The 18,854-nt window shown below is 41.5% G+C and overlaps 1 protein-coding gene across 2 annotated transcripts in view; it reads right to left on the bottom strand.

Moving 5' to 3' along the window:
* The window catches only part of FRAS1 (Fraser extracellular matrix complex subunit 1), a 464,864-nt gene that overhangs the window by 280,835 nt on the left and 165,175 nt on the right, over positions 1–18,854 (bottom strand). For both annotated transcript variants that reach the window (XM_067736345.1, XM_067736344.1), the window contains exon 3: positions 6,225–6,332. In XM_067736345.1, the coding sequence (XP_067592446.1) occupies positions 6,225–6,332 (108 nt within the window). The remainder of the gene's footprint in view (positions 1–6,224; positions 6,333–18,854) is intronic.

Raw genomic sequence — 18,854 nt, 5'->3', positions numbered from 1 at the left:
ACTGTTAATCCACTAAACAGATAAATACATCAGTAACAGTGATCACCAAATTCTTATTTGCTTAATAAAGGATAAAACTTATATGATATGGGATTTTATAAAATTGTACATATGGTGCAACATTTATGACTATTCACAAAAGTGCCCTCTGAACCCCGAGTAGAACCTACACTTGTCTAACTTCCACTAAGAGAGTAAATATAGAAAATACATTAACCTAATTACGACTAAGCATCCGGATAGAAAATGAGATAATCCAAGTGTTGTTTGTATTCTAATATGGAAGCAGGGAGCGAGGGAGAAGGGCAGACAAAATTGAGGACTTCAAGAGACATTTTGTGCCCCCAAATTAGTTGTCTTTGATTCATATAAAAACTGGTCTTCAGATTTGGCCCTCAAAACTCATTTTATAGATATGATATTCTTTATTTGGGAGTGGATGTTCCCTATCTTGCATCTACCTATTGTACTTCTGTTGGAACACGATTTGGGGCTACAGGAGGAGCAAAGAATTCTGCATGTGGCACTTGGAGAAAGAAAGACAGGGAGTTCTTGCTACCTAACCATGTAACCTTGCATAGCCTTGTGAGCTGTGGGCTGCAGGGAACACATAAGCCTATTTCCCTGCAGGCTTTGCACTGGGAGCGTTAGGAAGTGGCCACTTGGGCAAGAGACATCAATGAAGATTGCTTGCCTAGGATCTAAACGAACCAACTAACAATAACGATGATGATCATGTGATAATTACAGCTAAAACTGAGTACTTAGAATAGCCAGGTACTCTTCTAAGCGTACGTGTGTGTGTGCATGTATACATATACGTAGATATATGTCGTGTATATATATATAATCTCTCACAACAGCTTGATTAGGTAAACACTATTCCTATCTACATTGAAGTTTGCGGCCGAAACCCCACAATGTAATACAGTGCCCCTTTGCATGGCATTGTCCTCTTTGTATATATGTTATTCAGAGATCTTGAAGATTGGTTCTGACAGGGCCGGGTTAGATAGTCAATGTTCTAAATGCCTCTGTTCTCTTCCTCTCAGTCGTTCTCTGTGTCTGTCTCTCTCTCTGACCTTATTTATCTAACTCTATAGCTAGCTATTCTATATGGATATAGGATATGAATACAGAATCTATTATATATGGTTAATAGGATGAATAGATAGATGATAGATAGATACGAATATCTAGCAGAACTACCATTGACACTTGGTTATTTCCAGTCAATCCATGAGCAAAACATACATTGTAAAAGGGCTTTTTAAAAATTTTTTAAAATGATAGGAACCCAAGTTACTATTAATAACAGTAATAATTTAGTTTAGGATACAATGGTGATTCATTAACTTGTGCCATGAGCTAATATAAGTGTACCCAGCAGGTGCAAATAACAACACATGTTCCTGAGATACACAAGGAAAGACATGGTGGAGTAGAAATTACACTGGCTCATGAGCCAGAGACTAAGGTTCTTGTTATGGCTGTGCCGCCACTGTCTAGCTCTGTATCTTTTTTTTTTTGGCTGTGTTGGGTCTTCGTCGCTGCACGTGGGCCCTCCCCAGTTGCGGCGAGCGGGGGCCACTCCTTGCCGCGGTGCGCAGGCCTCTCACCGCGGTGGCCTCCCCCGTTGCGGAGCACGGGCTCCAGGCGCGCAGGCCCCAGCAGCTGTGGCGCACGGGCTCAGCTGCTCTGCGGCATGTGAGATTCCCCCCGGACCGGGGCTCGAACCCGTGTCCCCTGCCTTGGCAGGTGGACTCCCAAGCACTGCACCACTAGGGAAGCCCCCCAGCTCTGTATCTTTGAGCAAGTGACTAAACAACTAAAAGTCTGTTTCTTTGTCTATAAAATGAGAAAGCCTGACTAAATCCATTTTAAAGGCCTCTTCCAGTTCTATCATTCTGTCGCTCTGTCTCCCCCATCCCCCATATCTTCAACTTCTCTCTCTCTTCTAGGTCAGCCCCCTTTCCCTCTCAAGGTGATCATGTCTCTTTCATAGCAATATCAAAAGCCAAAACAAAACCTTCTCCCTTCCCTTGTTTGGTTATTCTAAAAATATTGACTAAGCATCTTCAGCAGACAAATAAACAAGCATTTGCAGTCTGGTCAAGGGCTGTAAAAAGGGCAACACAAAGCACACAACAACACCCAAGAGGCTTGATGGCTGGGGATGGGAGGTTCAAAGACACTTCACGGATGTGGTAGTGTCTGCCTAACATCCCATTTCTTTCTTCCATTCTCAGTGAAGCTCCCTGGGAGGAGCCTATATACTTGGCCTTCCTTTGCCCACTTCCCATTCACTCCTCGAGCCTCTGCATACAGTCCCATCACTTCAATGACACCAACTTCAGTGTGGCCGCCAGTGGCCTACATGTTGCCAAATTCAATGGATCATATTAAATTCTCCTCCCACTTACTTCCTTACCTGGGATCAACACTGTTGATACAAACTCCTTCTGGAAACTCCCTCCTCTCCTGGCTACCACAACACTGCTCTCTTCTCTGATCATTTCTTACTCCTTATCTCTCTGACCATGTCTCCTTAATCTTCCTAAGTTCCCATTTTTTTATGTTCACCTCCCCTTAAATGATGGTGCTCCCCAAATTCCACCCTTGGTCTTGTGTTCTTTTCTCACACAATCTCTTTGGATGAGCTCATTAATTCAAAAGGTTTACACTACTGTCTCCCTGCTAATGATACCCACATTATATCTCCAACTCTGTCTTCTCCAGCTGCCTTTTGGACATATCCACCTGGCTCTTCCACAAACACTTCAAACTCAATGTGCCCCAAACTGAAATCATTGTTCTCCTCCCAGATAAGATGCTCTTCCTCATTCTCATATATTCTCAATATCAGTTCATGGCTCAGCTAGCCAATGAGTCATCAAGCCATAAATATGTGAGTCACCTTTTCTTTTCCTTTCTCTCACCCTCGTACCTTCATTCAGTTCTGCTGATTTATCCCCTAAGTACTTACTGAGGCTGCCCTTCCTCTTGATCCCTACATGACCAGTGACCCGATTCAGGTACTCATCCTCTCATCTGGACTATTCCTACAGCCTCTGAACTGATCTCCTCATCTCCAATATTACGCATTACCTTTGAAAAACCAGAAAGATCTTTCAAAAAGAAAAGCTGGCCATTCTACCCACATGCCTTCATTAGTATTCTATCACCTTAAAAATAAAATTCCAAGCTCCACAGTACAGCATACAAGGCTCTCCATAACCTTGAACTTACCAATTCTCTAGCTTCATCTCTCATGTATTCATTCATTCAGTCACAAGATAATTATTGAGTGCCTACCATGTATCAGGTGCAATTGTAGGTGCTGAGGATACACGGTGAATAAAAGAGATAGTAAACAAGAACTATCAGTAAAATATAGAGTATGTCAGACAGTAGTTAGTGCCAAGAAGAAAAATAAAGCATGGAAAATGAGTAGGAAATGTGTGGTAAGGGGTGGAGAATTGCAATTTCAAAAGAATGGCATTCGAGAAAGACTTAAAGGAAGTAAAGGGTCAAAATAGATAGACTAGATAGATAGATAATAGATAGATAGATAGACAGATAATTTCAATGGGAACAGCAGGGTGCAAAGGCCCTAATGGCAGAAGTATGCCTGGCACAAATCCAGGGAATAGCAAGCAGGCTTGGTGTCTGAAGCAGAGGGAGCGGGGAGACTAGTCAATTAATCAGAGGGTACAGCAGTACTTTGGAGTTACTCAAAGTGAGAAGAGAAGCCATCAAGAGCTATTGGGGGGGTTTAAGGAGAGAAGCAACATGATGACTTAAATTTTAATAGGATCACCCTGGCTGCTCTATCAAGATTACAGTGAAAAAGGCAAGGACAGAAAGAGTGAAACAAGTTAAGAGGCTACAGGGAGAATGCAGGCAAAAATAAATAAAAGATAATAGGGCTTCCCTGGTGGCGCAGTGGTTGAGAGTCCGCCTGCCGATGCAGGGGACACGGGTTCGTGCCCCGGTCCGGGAAGATCCCACATGCCGCGGAGCGGCTGGGCCCGTGAGCCATGGCCGCTGACCCTGCGCGTCCAGAGCCTGTGCTCCGCAATGGGAGAGGCCACAACAGTGAGAGGCCCGCATACCGCAAAAAAAAAAAAAAAAAAGATAATAGGCTGAACCAGAGTAAAAGCAGAGAAGTTGCATCTGCAGTGTATTGTTTCATGAAGGAAAAGCTGGAGGATTTGCTAATGTACTGGATGTGGGATGTGGGAGAAAGTGGGGAGGATGATACTAAGTTTACTGGCCTGAGCGACTGGGAGAAGGGAGTTTTCATTTACTGAGAAAAATCAGAAGAACAAATTAGGAATGGACAAAATCACACTTGGTATAGAACAAGGGTCAGAAACTTTTTCTATAAAGGGCCAGATGGTAAATATTTTAGCCTTTGGGGGCCACATATGGTCTACATCACAACTACACAACTCTGTCATTGTACCACAGAAGCAGCTGTAGACAATAAATAAATGAGTGTGCCTGTGTTTCAATAAAACTTTATTTATGGATACTGAAACTTGATTTCATACAATTTTCACATCATAAAATACTGTTCTCTGCTGTTTTTTTCCAACTACTGAAAAATGTAAAAACCATTCTTTGTTCACAAGTCATGCAAAAACAGGTAGAGGCCACATTTAGTCTGCTGACCCCTGGTATAGAACACAGTTAGCTTTCAGCAATACCGCCTATGTCTTCTAACATTTAATTCAGTGCTTCTTCCATGATGCCATAATTATTCACGTGGAGTGGAGGAGGGCATGTCTTCATGGTCCTTACAAAACCAGCCCAGATTTACTCAGCAAGCAAAACAGAGATCTTTTAGGAGTGGTTACTCCAGAAATAGCCTGACGACATACAGCGAAATATTATCAAATTTACCAACATTTGACGTACATGCAGCTTCTCAGAAATGTACCCATGCAGAAATTGAGAAATACCCTTAAAGGTATACAGAACCTTCACTCCCATGTTAGAAACAAACAGAAACTTCTTAGCATTAGACGGCATAAAGACTCAAGATTATTTATTATGGGGTGGGGAGAGATAAAACTAGAAAAATAAACTGTGCTTGTGAAATTGACAGAAAGCTTTTTAAAGAAAATAATTGGTCTTCTCCAGGGGGTTTCAAATGTTCAAATTTGACGCTTAAGCCTTTTTTTGTAAGTAGATTCACTTTAAAAAGAAAAGAGTCAGCACGTGGAAAAACAAAATTCTAACAGAATAGATGTGTAGTCAAAAAAATGAAAAAGTTTAACAAAGGAAAAGGAAGAACTATCCCTCACACGTTTGGTTAAATACCAGGAGATTTCTTGAGTCAAACCCTATCCTATGATCCTAGGTAGCCCAACAACAGCATGATGATACAATCAGTTGCACAACAAATAATGTCTTTAGAAAATCATCTTTGAGAAGTCAATTCTGACTTTCAGTGAGTTCAATGGCTTGTAAAATGTTGTGGTTAGTATCAGTAGCTGTGGCATCTGTCAGACCCAGGGAAGATCTCTGGGCAACAGTTTATTAACTGCATAATCCTATTAGGTTGCCTAAAATCTCCAGGCTTCACTTTCCTCATCTGTAAAGTGGGGATAAAGATACCTACCCCACATAATATTAAATGGGATAACACTATAAAACCTTTAAGTTTTGGGCTTCCCTGGTGGCACAGTGGTTGAGAATCTGCCTGCTAATGCAGGGGACACAGGTTCGAGCCCTGGTCTGGGAGGATCCCACATGCCACGGAGCAACTAGGCCTGTGAGCCACAACTACCGAGCCTGCGCGTCTGGAACTCGTGCTCCGCAGCAAGAGAGGCCGCGATAGTGAGAGGCCCGCGCACCGCGATGAAGAGTGGTCCCCGCTTGCCACAACTAGAGAAAGCCCTCGCACAGAAACGAAGACCCAACACAGCAAAAATAAATCAATTAATTAATAAACTCCTATCCCCAACATCTTCTTTAAAAAAAATTAAAAAAAAAAAAACCTTTAAGTTTTAACCTTGAGTGCCCCTGGTCCAGAGTAAATGCCCAATAAACAGGAATTAAGATATTCTTAGATACAATATGTTAAAATTCCCTCCCATATTTCCTAAACCTTGCAATTAGAGATTGGGATAAATGTCAAAACCAGATGACCGAAAAAATGCAAACACCCTACCATTCCCTGACTTTACATTTAGAAAACAGTTAGGATACCATACCTTCTCAAAGGCACACTGAGGGTTTCTGCAAACAGCAGGTTTGCAGATAATGATATCACCATGGCAACGGCAGTTCTGGCATGAATCAGGCTTCCAAACGGTGGCATCCTGCAAAGAAGCATAAGCTCTGAGTTAAAAACTGATCAGGCAAGGTACGAGCACAAAAACTTGGTACCATCAACAGCGCTACACCCTGAACAATTAAAAGGCAAAGGAAAGTCACGGATACACACGGTGCTTGCTGGGCATTGATTAAACCCGGAGAGGCAATACAGTCTAATCCATTTCACCACAGTCAAACCACGTAGCCAAAGACAAGGGCATGCAGCAGGGAGGTGTCAATACCCAGAGAAAAACAATCGATTGGACTGAAACCTCAGGAGGACAAGCTGCTCTCAGACTTGAGGTTTCTCTTTGCTGTTAACTAGCAGACACCATTGGAGCATGTTCACAGGAAAATGACACTTAGACTAGCACTAACCAGCATCCTAAGAGCAGCTTGTGCCACTAGATACTATCAGCACCTCACACTTCACTTCCCAGTTCTTTGCTACTACATCCACCAATGCTCATCTATTCCATGGCTCACCTTTACCTCTGATGGGATAAAGTACAGACCCCATCGTCTGGCGCTCGCCTCTCTCCCTGGCCTCGGGAAATCTCACAGTTCTGAGACTTTCATCCACTCTAGTTGGTCAAGCCATTGGACAGCCCCAGCCTCCCTTATCTGACCTCACAGCTTACCCTCTACCTGGATCCCTGCTTCTCCGTGACTCCCCCAAAGAGAGCTTACAAAGCAATACACTTCTTTCAAGCCTCAACCTCAAGAACAAATCACTTCCTAACCCTTAATCCTGCACACTGAACCCTCCACTCAGGTGCGGCTCCTCATGGCTTCTCAGTGACCCCACTGTGTCCTGCATACACTGCCATGCTTCACTGCACTCATCTACATTCCTGTTATCCTGGCTGGACCAGACTGTGAGCGCCCAAAGCAGGCACTGTCCTGGGCCCAGCACACTGTAGGTCCTCTAAACCAAGAGCTCACAGTTCACAAGTCGCTTAGTGAAGGCTTTGTCCTCCTTTCTATACTTCCTCATCCTCTGGTCCTCAAACAATTGAAGTGCTACTCAAATACTTTGGGGAGGAGTAAGGGAAGTTTCTAAACCCTTGATAGAGTCATCACAATATTAGCACTCAACCTGAACTGCGATGAGCTAGGAAAACGATGGATGCTAGCAACGGATGCTTTCACACAAAGGCAGACAACAAATGTGACGGTTAATTTCAAGGGTCAACTTGGCTAGGCTATGGTACCCAGCTGTTTGGTCCAGATTTACATGGATTGTGAACAACATTCTCAAGGAAAAATTAAGTCATGCTTTTGTGCTGAGAAATGGTAAATGTATAAGCTTTTAGAGAATGTGCTTAAAACCCAAAGTCATTTAAGAAATATAGGGGACAAGGGGAAGATGGCGGAAGGGGAAGATGGTGGAAGAGTAAGACGCGGAGATCCCCTTCCTCCCCACAGATACACCAGAAATACATCTACACGTGGAACAACTCCTACAGAACACCTACTGAAGGCTGGCAGAAGACCTCAGACCCCCCAAAAGGCAAGAAAGTCCCCATGTACCTGGGTAGGGCAAAAGAAAAAAGAATAAAGAGACAAAAGGATAGGGACAGGACCTGCACCAGTGGGAGGGAGCTGTGAAGGAGGAAAGGTTTCCACACACTAGAAGCCCCTTCCAAGGCGGAGACTGCGGGTAGTGGAGGGCGGGAGCATCAGAGACACGGAGGAGAGCGCAGCAACAGGGGTGCGGAGGGCAAAGTGGGGAGATACCCGCACAGAGGATCAGTGCCGACCGGCACTCACCAGCCCGAGAGGCTTGTCTGCTCACCCGCCGGGGCGGGTGGGGCTGCGAGCTGAGGCTCGGGCTTCAGTCGGAGAGCAAGGAGAGGACTGGGGTTGGCGGCGTGAACACAGCCTGCAGAGAGTTAGTGCACCACGGCTAGCCGGGAGGGAGTCCCGGAAAAGGTCTATAGCAGCCGAAGAGGCAAGAGACTTTTTCTTCCCTCTTTGTTCCCTGGTGCGGGAGGAGAGGGGATTAAGAGCGCTGCTTAACGGAGCTCCAGAGACAGGCGCGAGCCGCGGCTATAAGCACGGACCCCACAGACGGGCATGAGACGCTAAAGCTGCTGCTGCCGCCACCAAGAAGTCTGTGTGCGAGCACAGGTCACTGTCCACACCCCCCTTCCGGGGAGCCTGTGCAGCCCGCCACTGCCAGGGTCCCGGGATCCAGGGACAACTTCCCCGGGAGAACGCATGGCGCGCCTCAGGCTGCTGCAACGTCACGCTGGCCTCTGCCGCCGCAGGTGCGCCCTGCACTCTGTACCCCTCCCTCCACCCGGCTTGAGTGAGTCAGATCCCCCGAATCAGCTGCTCCTTTAACCCCAACCTGTCTGAGCGAAGAACAGACGCCCTCCGGTGACCTACACGCACAGGCGGGGCCAAATCCAAAGCTGAACCCCGGGAGCTGTGTGAACAAAGAAGAGAAAGGGAAATCTCTCCCAGCAGCCTCAGAAGCAGTGGATTAAAGCTCCACAATCAACTTGATGTACCCTGCATCTGTGGAATACCTGAATAGACAACGAATCATCCCAAATCGAGGAGGTGGACTTTGAGAGCAAGATTTATGATTTTTTCCCCTTTTCCTCTTTTTGTGAGTGTGTATGTGTATGCGTCTCTGTGAGATTTTTGTCTGTACAGCTTTGCTTCCACCATTTGTCCTAGGGTTCTATCTGTCCGTTTTTCTTTAAAAAAAATTTCTTTCTTAATAATTATTTATTTTAATAACTTTATTTTATTTTATCTTACTTTATTTAATCTTTTTTCTTTCCTTCCTCCCTCCCCCCTCCTTTCTTCCTTTCCTTCTTTTCTTTCTTTCTCTCTCTCTCTCTCTCTCTTTCTCTCTTTCTCTCTTTCTTTCTACTTTTTCTCCCTTTTATTCTGAGCCGTGTGGATGAAAGGCTCTTGATGCTACAGCCAGGAGTCAGGGCTCTGCCTCTGAGGTGGGAGAGCCAACTTCAGGACACTGGTCCACAAGAGAACTCCCAGCTCCACATAATATCAAATGGTGAAAATCTCCCAGAGATCTCCATCTCAACACAGGCACCGAGCTTCACTCAATGACCAGCAAGCTACAGTGCTGGACATCCTATGTCAAATAACTAGCAAGACACGAACACAACCCCATCCATTAGCAGAGAGGCTGCCAAAAATCATAATAAGTCCACAGACACCCCAAAACACACCACCAGACGTGGACATGCCCACCAGAAAGACAAGATCCAGCCTCATCCACCAGAACACAGGCACTAGTCCCCTCCACCAGGAAGCCTACACAACCCACTGAACCAACTATAGCAACTGGGGACAGACACCAAAAACAACAGGAACTACGAACCTTCAGCCTGCAAAAAAGGAGACCCCAAACACAGTAAGATAAGCAAAATGAGAAGACAGAAAAACACACAGCAGATGAAGGAGCAAGATAAAAATGCACCAGCCCTAACAAATGAAGAGGAAATAGGCAGTCTACCTGAAAAACATTTCAGAATAATGATAGTAAAGATGATCCAAAATTGTGAAAATAGAATAGACAAAATGCAAGAAACATTTAACAAGGACCTAGAAGAATTAAAGATGAAACAAGCAACAATGAACAACACAACAAATGAAATTAAAAATATGCTAGATGGGATCAATAGCAGAAAAACTGAGGTAGAAGAATGGATAAGTGACCTGGAAGATAAAATAGTGGGAATAACTATTGCAGAGCAGAATAAAGAAAAACGAATGAAAAGAACTGAGGACAGTCTCAGAGACCTCTGGGACAACATTAAACGTACCAACATTCGAATTATAGGGGTTCCAGAAGAAGAAGAGAAAAAGAAAGGGACTGAGAAAATATTTGAAGAGATTATAGTTGAAAACTTCCCTAATATGGGAAAGGAAATAGTTAATCAAGTCCAGGAAGCACAGAGAGTCCCATACAGGATAAATCCAAGGAGAAATATGCCAAGACACATATTAATCAAACTGTCAAAAATTAAATACAAAGAAAACATATCAAAAGCAGCAAGGGAAAAACAACAATAACACACAAGGGAATCCCCATAAGGTTAACAGCTGATCTTTCAGCAGAAACTTTGCAAGCCAATAGGGACTGGCAGGACATAATTAAAGTGATGAAGGAGAAAAACCTGCAACCAAGATTACTCTACCCAGCAAGATTCTCATTCAGATTTCATGGAGAAAGTGAAACCTTAACAGACAAGCAAAAGCTGAGAGAGTTCAGCACCACCAAACCAGCTCTACAACAACTGCTAAAGGAACTTCTCTGGGCAAGAAACACAAGAGAAGGAAAAGACCTACAATAATGAACCCAAAACAATTTAGAAAATGGGAATAGGAACATACATATCGATAATTACCTTAAATGTAAATGGACTAAATGCTCCCACCAAAAGACACAGATTGGCTGAATGGATACAAAAACAAGACCCATATATATGCTGTCTACAAGAGACCCACTTCAGACCTAGAGACACATACAGATTGAAAGTAAGGGGATGGAAAAAGATATTCCATGCAAATGGAAACCAAAAGAAAGCTGGAGTAACAATACTCATATCAGACAAAATAGACTTTAAAATAAAGACTATTAGAAGAGACAAAGAAGGACACTACATAACGATCAAGGGATCGATCCAAGAAGAAGATACAACAATTGTAAATATTTAGGCACCCAACATAGGAGCACCTCAATACATAAGGCAAATACTAACAGCCATAAAGGGGGAAATCGACAGTAACACATTCATAGTAGGGGACTTTAACACCCCACTTTCACCAATGGACAGATCATCTAAAATGAAAATAAATAAGGAAACACAAGCTTTAAATGATACATTAAACAAGATGGACTTAATTGATATTTATAGGACATTCCATCCAAAAACAACAGAATACACATTTCTCTCAAGTGCTCATGGAACATTCTCCAGGATAGATCATATCTTGGGTCACAAATCAAGCCTCGGTAAATGTAAGAAAATTGAAATTGTATCAAGTATCTTTTCCGACCACAATGCTATAAGACTAGATATCAATTACAGGAAAAGATCTCTAAAAAATACAAGCACATGGAGGCTAAACAATACACTACTTAATAATGAAGTGATCACTGAAGAAATCAAAGAGGAAAGCAAAAAATACCTAGAAACAAATGACAATGGAGACACGATGACCCAAAACCTATGGGATGCAGCAAAAGCAGTTGTAAGAGGGAAGTTTATAGCAATACAATCCTACCTTAAGAAACAAGAAATATCTTGAATAAAAAAATCTAACATTGCACCTAAAGCAATTAGAGAAAGAAGAACAAAAAAACCCCAAAGTTAGCAGAAGGAAAGAAATCATAAAAATCAGATCAGAAATAAATGAAAAAGAAATGAAGAAAATGATAGCAAAGATCAATAAAATGAAAAGCTGGTTCTTTGAGAAGATAAACAAAATTGATAAACCATTAGCCAGACTCATCAAGAGAAAAAGGGAGAAGACTCAAATCAATAGAATTAGAAATGAAAAAGGAGACGTAACAACTGACACTACAGAAATACAAAAGATCATGAGAGATTACTAGAAGCAACCGTATGCCAATAAAATGGACAACCTGGAAGAAATGGACAAATTCTTAGAAATGCACAACCTGCCAAGACTGAATCAGGAAGAAATAAAAATATGAACAGACAATCACAAGCACTGAAATTGAAACGGTGATTAAAAATCTTCCAACAGAGCGGTGGGATAGGGAGGGTGGGAGACACAAGAGGGAAGAGATATGGGAACATATATATATATATGTATAACTGATTCACTTTGTTATAAAGCAGAAACTAACACACCATTGTTAAGCAATTATACCCCAATAAAGATGTTAAAAAAAAAAAAAAGAATCTTCCAACAAACAAAAGCCCAGGACCAGATGGCTTCACAGGCGAATTCTATCAAACATTTAGAGAAAAGCTAACACCTATCCTTCTCAAACTCTTCCAAAATATAGCAGAGGGAGGAACACTCCCAAAATCTTTCTATGAGGCCACCATCACCCTGATACCAAAACCAGACAAGGATGTCACAAAGAAAGAAAACTACAGGCCAATATCACTGATGAACATAGATGCAAACATCCTCAACAAAATACTAGCAAACATAATCCAACAGCACATTAAAAGAATCACACACCATTATCAAGTGGGATTTATCCCACGGATGCAAAGATTCTTCAATATACACAAATCAATCAATGTGATACACCATATTAACAAATTGAAGGAGAAAAACCATATGATCATCTCAACAGATGCAGAGAAAGCTTTTGACAAAATTCAACACCCATTTATGATAAAAACCCTGCAGAAAGTAGGCATAGAGGGAACTTTCCTCAACATAATAAAGGTCATATATGACAAACACACAGCCAACATCATCCTCAATGGTGAAAAACGGAAAGCATTTCCACTAAGATCAGGAACAAGACAAGGTTGCCCACTCTCACCACTGTTATTCAACATAGTTTTGGAAGTTTTAGCCACAGCAATCAGAGAAGAAAAGGAAATAAAAGGAATCCAAATCGGAAAAGAAGAAGTAAAGCTGTCATTGTTTGCAGATGACATGATAGTACACATAGAGAATCCTAAAGATGCTACCAGAAAACTACTAGAGCTAATCAATGAATTTGGTAAAGTAGCAGGATACAAAATTAATGCTCAGAAATCTCTGGCATTCCTATATACTAATGATGAAAAATCTGAAAGTGAAATCAAGAAAACACTCCCATTTACCACTGCAACAAAAAGAATAAAATATCTAGGAATAAACCTACCTAAGGAGACAAAAGACCTGTATGTAGAAAACTATAGGACACTGATGAAAGAAATTAAAGATGATACAAATAGATGGAGAGATATACCATGTTCTTGGATTGGAAGAATCAACATTGTGAAAATGACTCTACTACCCAAAGCAATCTACAGATTCAATGCAATCCCTATCAAACTACCACTGGCATTTTTCACAGAACGAGAACAAAAAATTTCGCAATTTGTATGGAAACACAAAAGACCTCGAATAGCCAAAGCAATCTGGAGAACGAAAAAAGGAGCTGGAGGAATCAGGCTCCCTAACTTCAGACTATACTACAAAGCTACAGTAATCAAGACAGTATGGTACTGGCACAAAAACAGAAAGATAGATCAATGGAACAGGATAGAAAGCCCAGAGGTAAACCCACGCACATATGGACATCTTATCTTTGATAAAGCAGGCAGGAATGTACAGTGGAAAAAGGACAGCCTGTTCAATAAGTGGTGCTGGGAAAACTGGACAGGTACATGTAAATGTATGAGATTAGATCACTTCCTAACACCATACACAAAAATAAGCTCAAAATGGATTAAAGCCCTAAATGTAAGGCCAGAAACTATCAAACTCTTAGAGGAAAACATAGGCAGAACACTCTATGACATAAATCACAGCAAGATCCTTTTTGACCCACCTCCTAGAGAAACGGAAATAAAAACAAAAATAAACAAATGGGACCTAATGAAACTTCAAAGCTTTTGCACAGCAAAGGAAACCATAAACAAGACTGAAAGACAACCCTCAGAATGGGAGAAAATATTTGCAGATGAAGCAACTGACAAAGGATTAATCTCCAAAATTTATAAGCAGCTCATGCAGCTCAATAACAAGAAAACAAACAACCCAATCCAAAAATGGGCAGAAGACCTAAATAGACATTTCTCCAAAGAAGATATACAGACTGCCAACAAACACATGAAAGAATGCTCAACATCACTAATCATTAGAGAAATGTAAATCAAAACTACAATGAGACATCTCACACCAGTCAGAATGGCCATCATCAAAAAATCTAGAATCAATAAATGCTGGAGAGGGTGTGGAGAAAAGGGAACCCTCTTGCACTGCTGGTGGGAATGTGAAGTGGTACAGCCACTATGGAGAACAGTAAGGAGGTTCCTTAAAAAACTACAAATAGAACTACCGTATGACCCAGCAATTCCACTACTGGACATATACCCTGAGAAAACTGTAATTCAAAAAGAGTCATGTACCAAAATGTTCATTGCAGCTCTATTTACAATAGCCAGGAGATGGAAACAACCGAAGTGTCCATCATCGGATGAATGGATAGAGAAGATGTGGCACATATATACAATGGAATATTACTCAGCCATAAAAAGAAACGAAATTGAGCTATTTGTAATGAGGTGATGGACCTGGAGTCTGTCATACAGAGTGAAGTAAGTCAGAAAGAGAAAGACGAATACCGTATGCTCGCCCATATATATGGAATGTAGGGGAAAAAAAATGTCATGAAGAACCTAGGGGTAAGACAGGAATAAAGACACAGACCTACTAGAGAATGGGCTTGAGGATACGGGGAAGGGGAAGGGGAAGGGTAAACTGTGACAAAGCGAGAGAGTGGCATGGACATATATACACTACCAAACGTAAGGTAGATAGCTAGTGGGAAGCAGCCGCATAGCACAGGGAGATCAGCTCGGTGCTTTGTGACCGCCTAGAGGGGTGGGATAGGGAGGGTGGGAGGGAGGGAGACACCAAGAGGGAAGAGATATGGGAACATATATATATGTATAACTGATTCACTTTGTTATAAAGCAGAAACTAACACACCATTGTAAAGCAATTATACTCCAATAAAGATGTTAAAAAAATAAAATAAAATAAAACCTGACTTGGAATACCTCTGAATTTCTTTCTCTTTATTGTTACAGCACATTCTTCTGAAATTGGCAATAGTGTGCCAACTACAGTCTACTCTTAACCCAGAAAGCAATGACAAATAGTTGAGGGGAAAAAAAAGAGTTTCAATCTCAAGCACGATGTAATATATGTTCCCTGCTGATTTAAGAAAACGATATCAGCTTCAGGATACAGAGTAAATGAAAATGACAACTTCACAAAGTCGGCGACTACTGTTTATTGATCCCTTATGCTGACAGGAAGTGCTGGTAGGAGAAGGCACTTGTGGTGCTGGAGGAGGGTGGCCTCGTTTGCTTTCCTGACCTCTGCCATCTCCCTAGAGAGTGGGCCCAGCAGAGAGGTAGGCAACTGCTCATCAACGCTATGCAAAGCTCTTACAGGAATGGCAACGCTATGAACCTGGCACTGTTATTATCATGACTATTCCCACTGAACACATGAGGAAACAAGACGTGAGAGACTGAGCAATTTGCTCGAGTTCACGAAGCTGTAGGAGACCTAAGAACTCAGGCTCTGGAGCCAGGCTTCTGGACTTGACTCCTGGTGTCACCATTCATTAATGGTGACACCAGTGAGTCCATTATCAAGGTGTCTGTGTCCCAGGTTCCTCATCTGTAAAGTAGGGATGATAAAGTACTAAACTCAGAGGGTTATTGAAAGGATCAAATGAGATGATTTGCTTAAAGAGATGTGAACAGTGCTTGGAACTTACTAAAGGCCCATTAAGTTATTTTTAATGTTATTTATTTTTAATCCAAATGCTTCCTACGGTGTCACAGGCATTTAGAAAATATCTTCTAAACATTTCCTTTTCTCGGAATGAAAACATTCCCCTAAGTACCTTGACTTTCCCATCTTCCCACTCCAGCCTACAAAGGCACAATGGAGTGAAATTATTACTTAATTAGGACCCCCTAGCACTGTAAAGACCCAGGATGTTGCATTAGAAGAAAGGAATGAATCCACAGGTTGCATTTTCAAGACTACTTAGATAATTGGAAAAGCCTCTGTAACCATGAACCCATCTTCCTTTTCACTCAGACCTCAGATGACCATGCGAACTCCATGAACTAGCTTCAGCTCAATGTGGCTCTAAGATGCCTCTCATCGCTACTCTCTCCAGATGTGGCATTCTTCCACCAGGCATCAAGTTCTTCCCTATACCTCAACTATTTCCTCAGTGACTCTAGCCTCCAGAACAGTCCATTATACCTTTTCCCAGCTCTCAATCACTGGACTCAGCTTACTGAACTCTAAACAGGATGTTCTAGAAACATGAAATAATTTTTCACTTTCATTCATAACATTCATTATGTTAATTCAAAGTTAAACTTATCTGGGCCCAGGAAGCATTTAATTTGTTCACACTAGTCTATGACTCTCCAAGGAAGGAGAGCTCGCTTTATTCCTTTCTGTACAGCCCCTTCACCTGGCACGATTCCTGAGTGTTGGCTGAATTCATTAGTGAACAACCCTGAGTACTTGCTTATCCTCAGGAAAATATCTATCCCCATGACTTGAGATACCCCAGTTAGGACAAGAGGTCTTGAGAAAACAATGTTCAAGTGACATCACTACAAAATCCCCATAATGTGGAAGGCTCTTAGGTCACTGGCATCAAACTACAAAGAAAAATTTTCTTCATCTAGGCATTGTCAGAAAAACTTCCTTATATTAATGTCCTCATAGAGTCAATAATTTATGGCTAACTTTAAATAAAATGAGCCCCTTACCAAGGCCTAGACAGATGGCCATATATTTAACGAGTCAATTTCTATGGTGCCATAAAATTGTTTTATGAAGGTAGGGATGCTAGAGTGCCTCAATCGCTAAAACTCAAAAAACTAACACTGTGAAGTAAATGTTATAGAGTGCCCATGTTACCGTTGCAATTCCGTCACTTTATAATCCTCTCTTCCAATCTAACACACTCTGCAAAAGAAAGGGTCTTATAATAGTTTTTCACTAAAATATAGATTAAAGGATTAAATTATGACAAACCTAAAAAGCAATCTAAATGGCTTTTAATATTTTTAATAATAAGTGAATAAAGTGTTGTTGTAGATAATATAGTGCCTTCGTCCCTAAATACCTTACAGTCATAGCAAGGTGCTTCATAAAACACAACAAAAACTATTTCACTTGGTTAAATATTTATTAAACATTTGTTTAATGCTAAAAATAAACAGTGACTATATCCCTCATGAGTATTCAAATTTCTGGGGGGATATCATTTATGGTATTCTACAATAGCAGTATATCAACTATCGACATAAATTTTCTTTCACCTGAATGTTATAATAACCCTATTTTAGGTATTGATGAATTCATCTCATTTTAAATCCCCTTAGCTTCTTAGGCCAAAAATGAGAAAGGAGGAATAAAGCAACCCCAAAGTTGTGCTTTTAAATTACAAAATAGTATATAATGCCTTTTTATAATTAAAATATATTTTTGTGCATGGAAACAAAGTATGGAATAATACAAACAGTAAGCGAAGGGTGGTCGTTCCTGGGTGAGGATTCTTGATTTTTTGGTTTTTTCCTTTTTCCTTATCCATATTTTCTATTTTTTCAATAACAAAATATGTAACTTATGTGATCTTGTAAAGTTACTTTCAAAATGTAAGATAGAAAAACCAAAAATGTGGTGCCCTTTTTCCTGCCAACCATAGGTACATAGCATCTGGGCCTTGGAGTTGAACTGGCATGAGGGGAGGGGAGTTAAATAAAACCACCCACCAAACACCTAACAGTGAGCCATTCAGCTAAACTTCCTGCGTTATCCCCAAACCTCCTTGCAGTCAGTGAGATTTTACAAAATTAACGGTGTTCTCTACTTGTCCTTCAAAGCAATGAAAGGACCACAATATTCCACTGGGCCTTGTGTCTTTACTTCTGGAGGTTCATTTTCCTGACAAGTCTGGTTTTCAGGAAAGATAATCTATATAAAAGCTCCAGCTCGGACACAGAAATAATGGTTCTCGTTCGTCAAGGAACCATAAAGGAACGAATCAATAACTTTCATAAGGTTATTTCAGAGTTCAATTCTTCACCCAAGTGCCCTTTCTCAGACAGCTTAGATAAATAATACCTTTTTCATTTGGTCTCATTTTAAAGTTCATGGGAAGCTCCTCCTCCAGCCCCAAATAAAAAGGAGCAGACGACACACTTAAGAAAAGATGAGTCCTTGGATTTACATCAAATTCTCCCCTTTCAGGAGGGAGCATACAAGTCAATGCCAAATAAAAGAGAAAATGGTGATCCACTTCCTGTTTGAGACCTATTTCAAAGGCTTGCTCCATACAATACCCCCTCATGGAGTTTGTTTTGCACATCAAGGGCCTAAGTAGTTTCGCATTTTGGCCTCCTGGAGTGATTAGCTTGTACCTGATCTCCTCCTGCTGTTGTCTTAAAATGATAAACCTGAAGGCATCAGCCATAAGAAGATCAACTTAGATACAGAAGCAACAGCATGAATCCCAGATGAAAAGATAGCTGCTATACATAACTGAAAATGTCTTTGTTCAGTTGTCTGACAAGAGACCCTGAACAGCGTGGCAAGTTAACATCATGTTCTGGTACATGTCTTCTTATAATAGTGCACTAACATAGATGGAGGCAGGGCAAAGAAAGGAGAGGGAACAAGCTACCGCCAAGGGCCAATACTTCTCCAGATCTGCCACACATTCAGTGTCTCACGGCCCCTCCCAGCACCCTGCGGACAAGGCATCACTACCCTATCTTATCAATGAG

This window comes from Pseudorca crassidens, chromosome 4 (genome assembly GCF_039906515.1).
Source record: "Pseudorca crassidens isolate mPseCra1 chromosome 4, mPseCra1.hap1, whole genome shotgun sequence".
Classification (NCBI taxonomy): Eukaryota; Metazoa; Chordata; class Mammalia; order Artiodactyla; family Delphinidae; genus Pseudorca; species Pseudorca crassidens.
The sequence above is the reverse complement of the archived record's forward strand: the minus strand, read 5'-3'. Positions and strand labels throughout refer to the sequence as shown.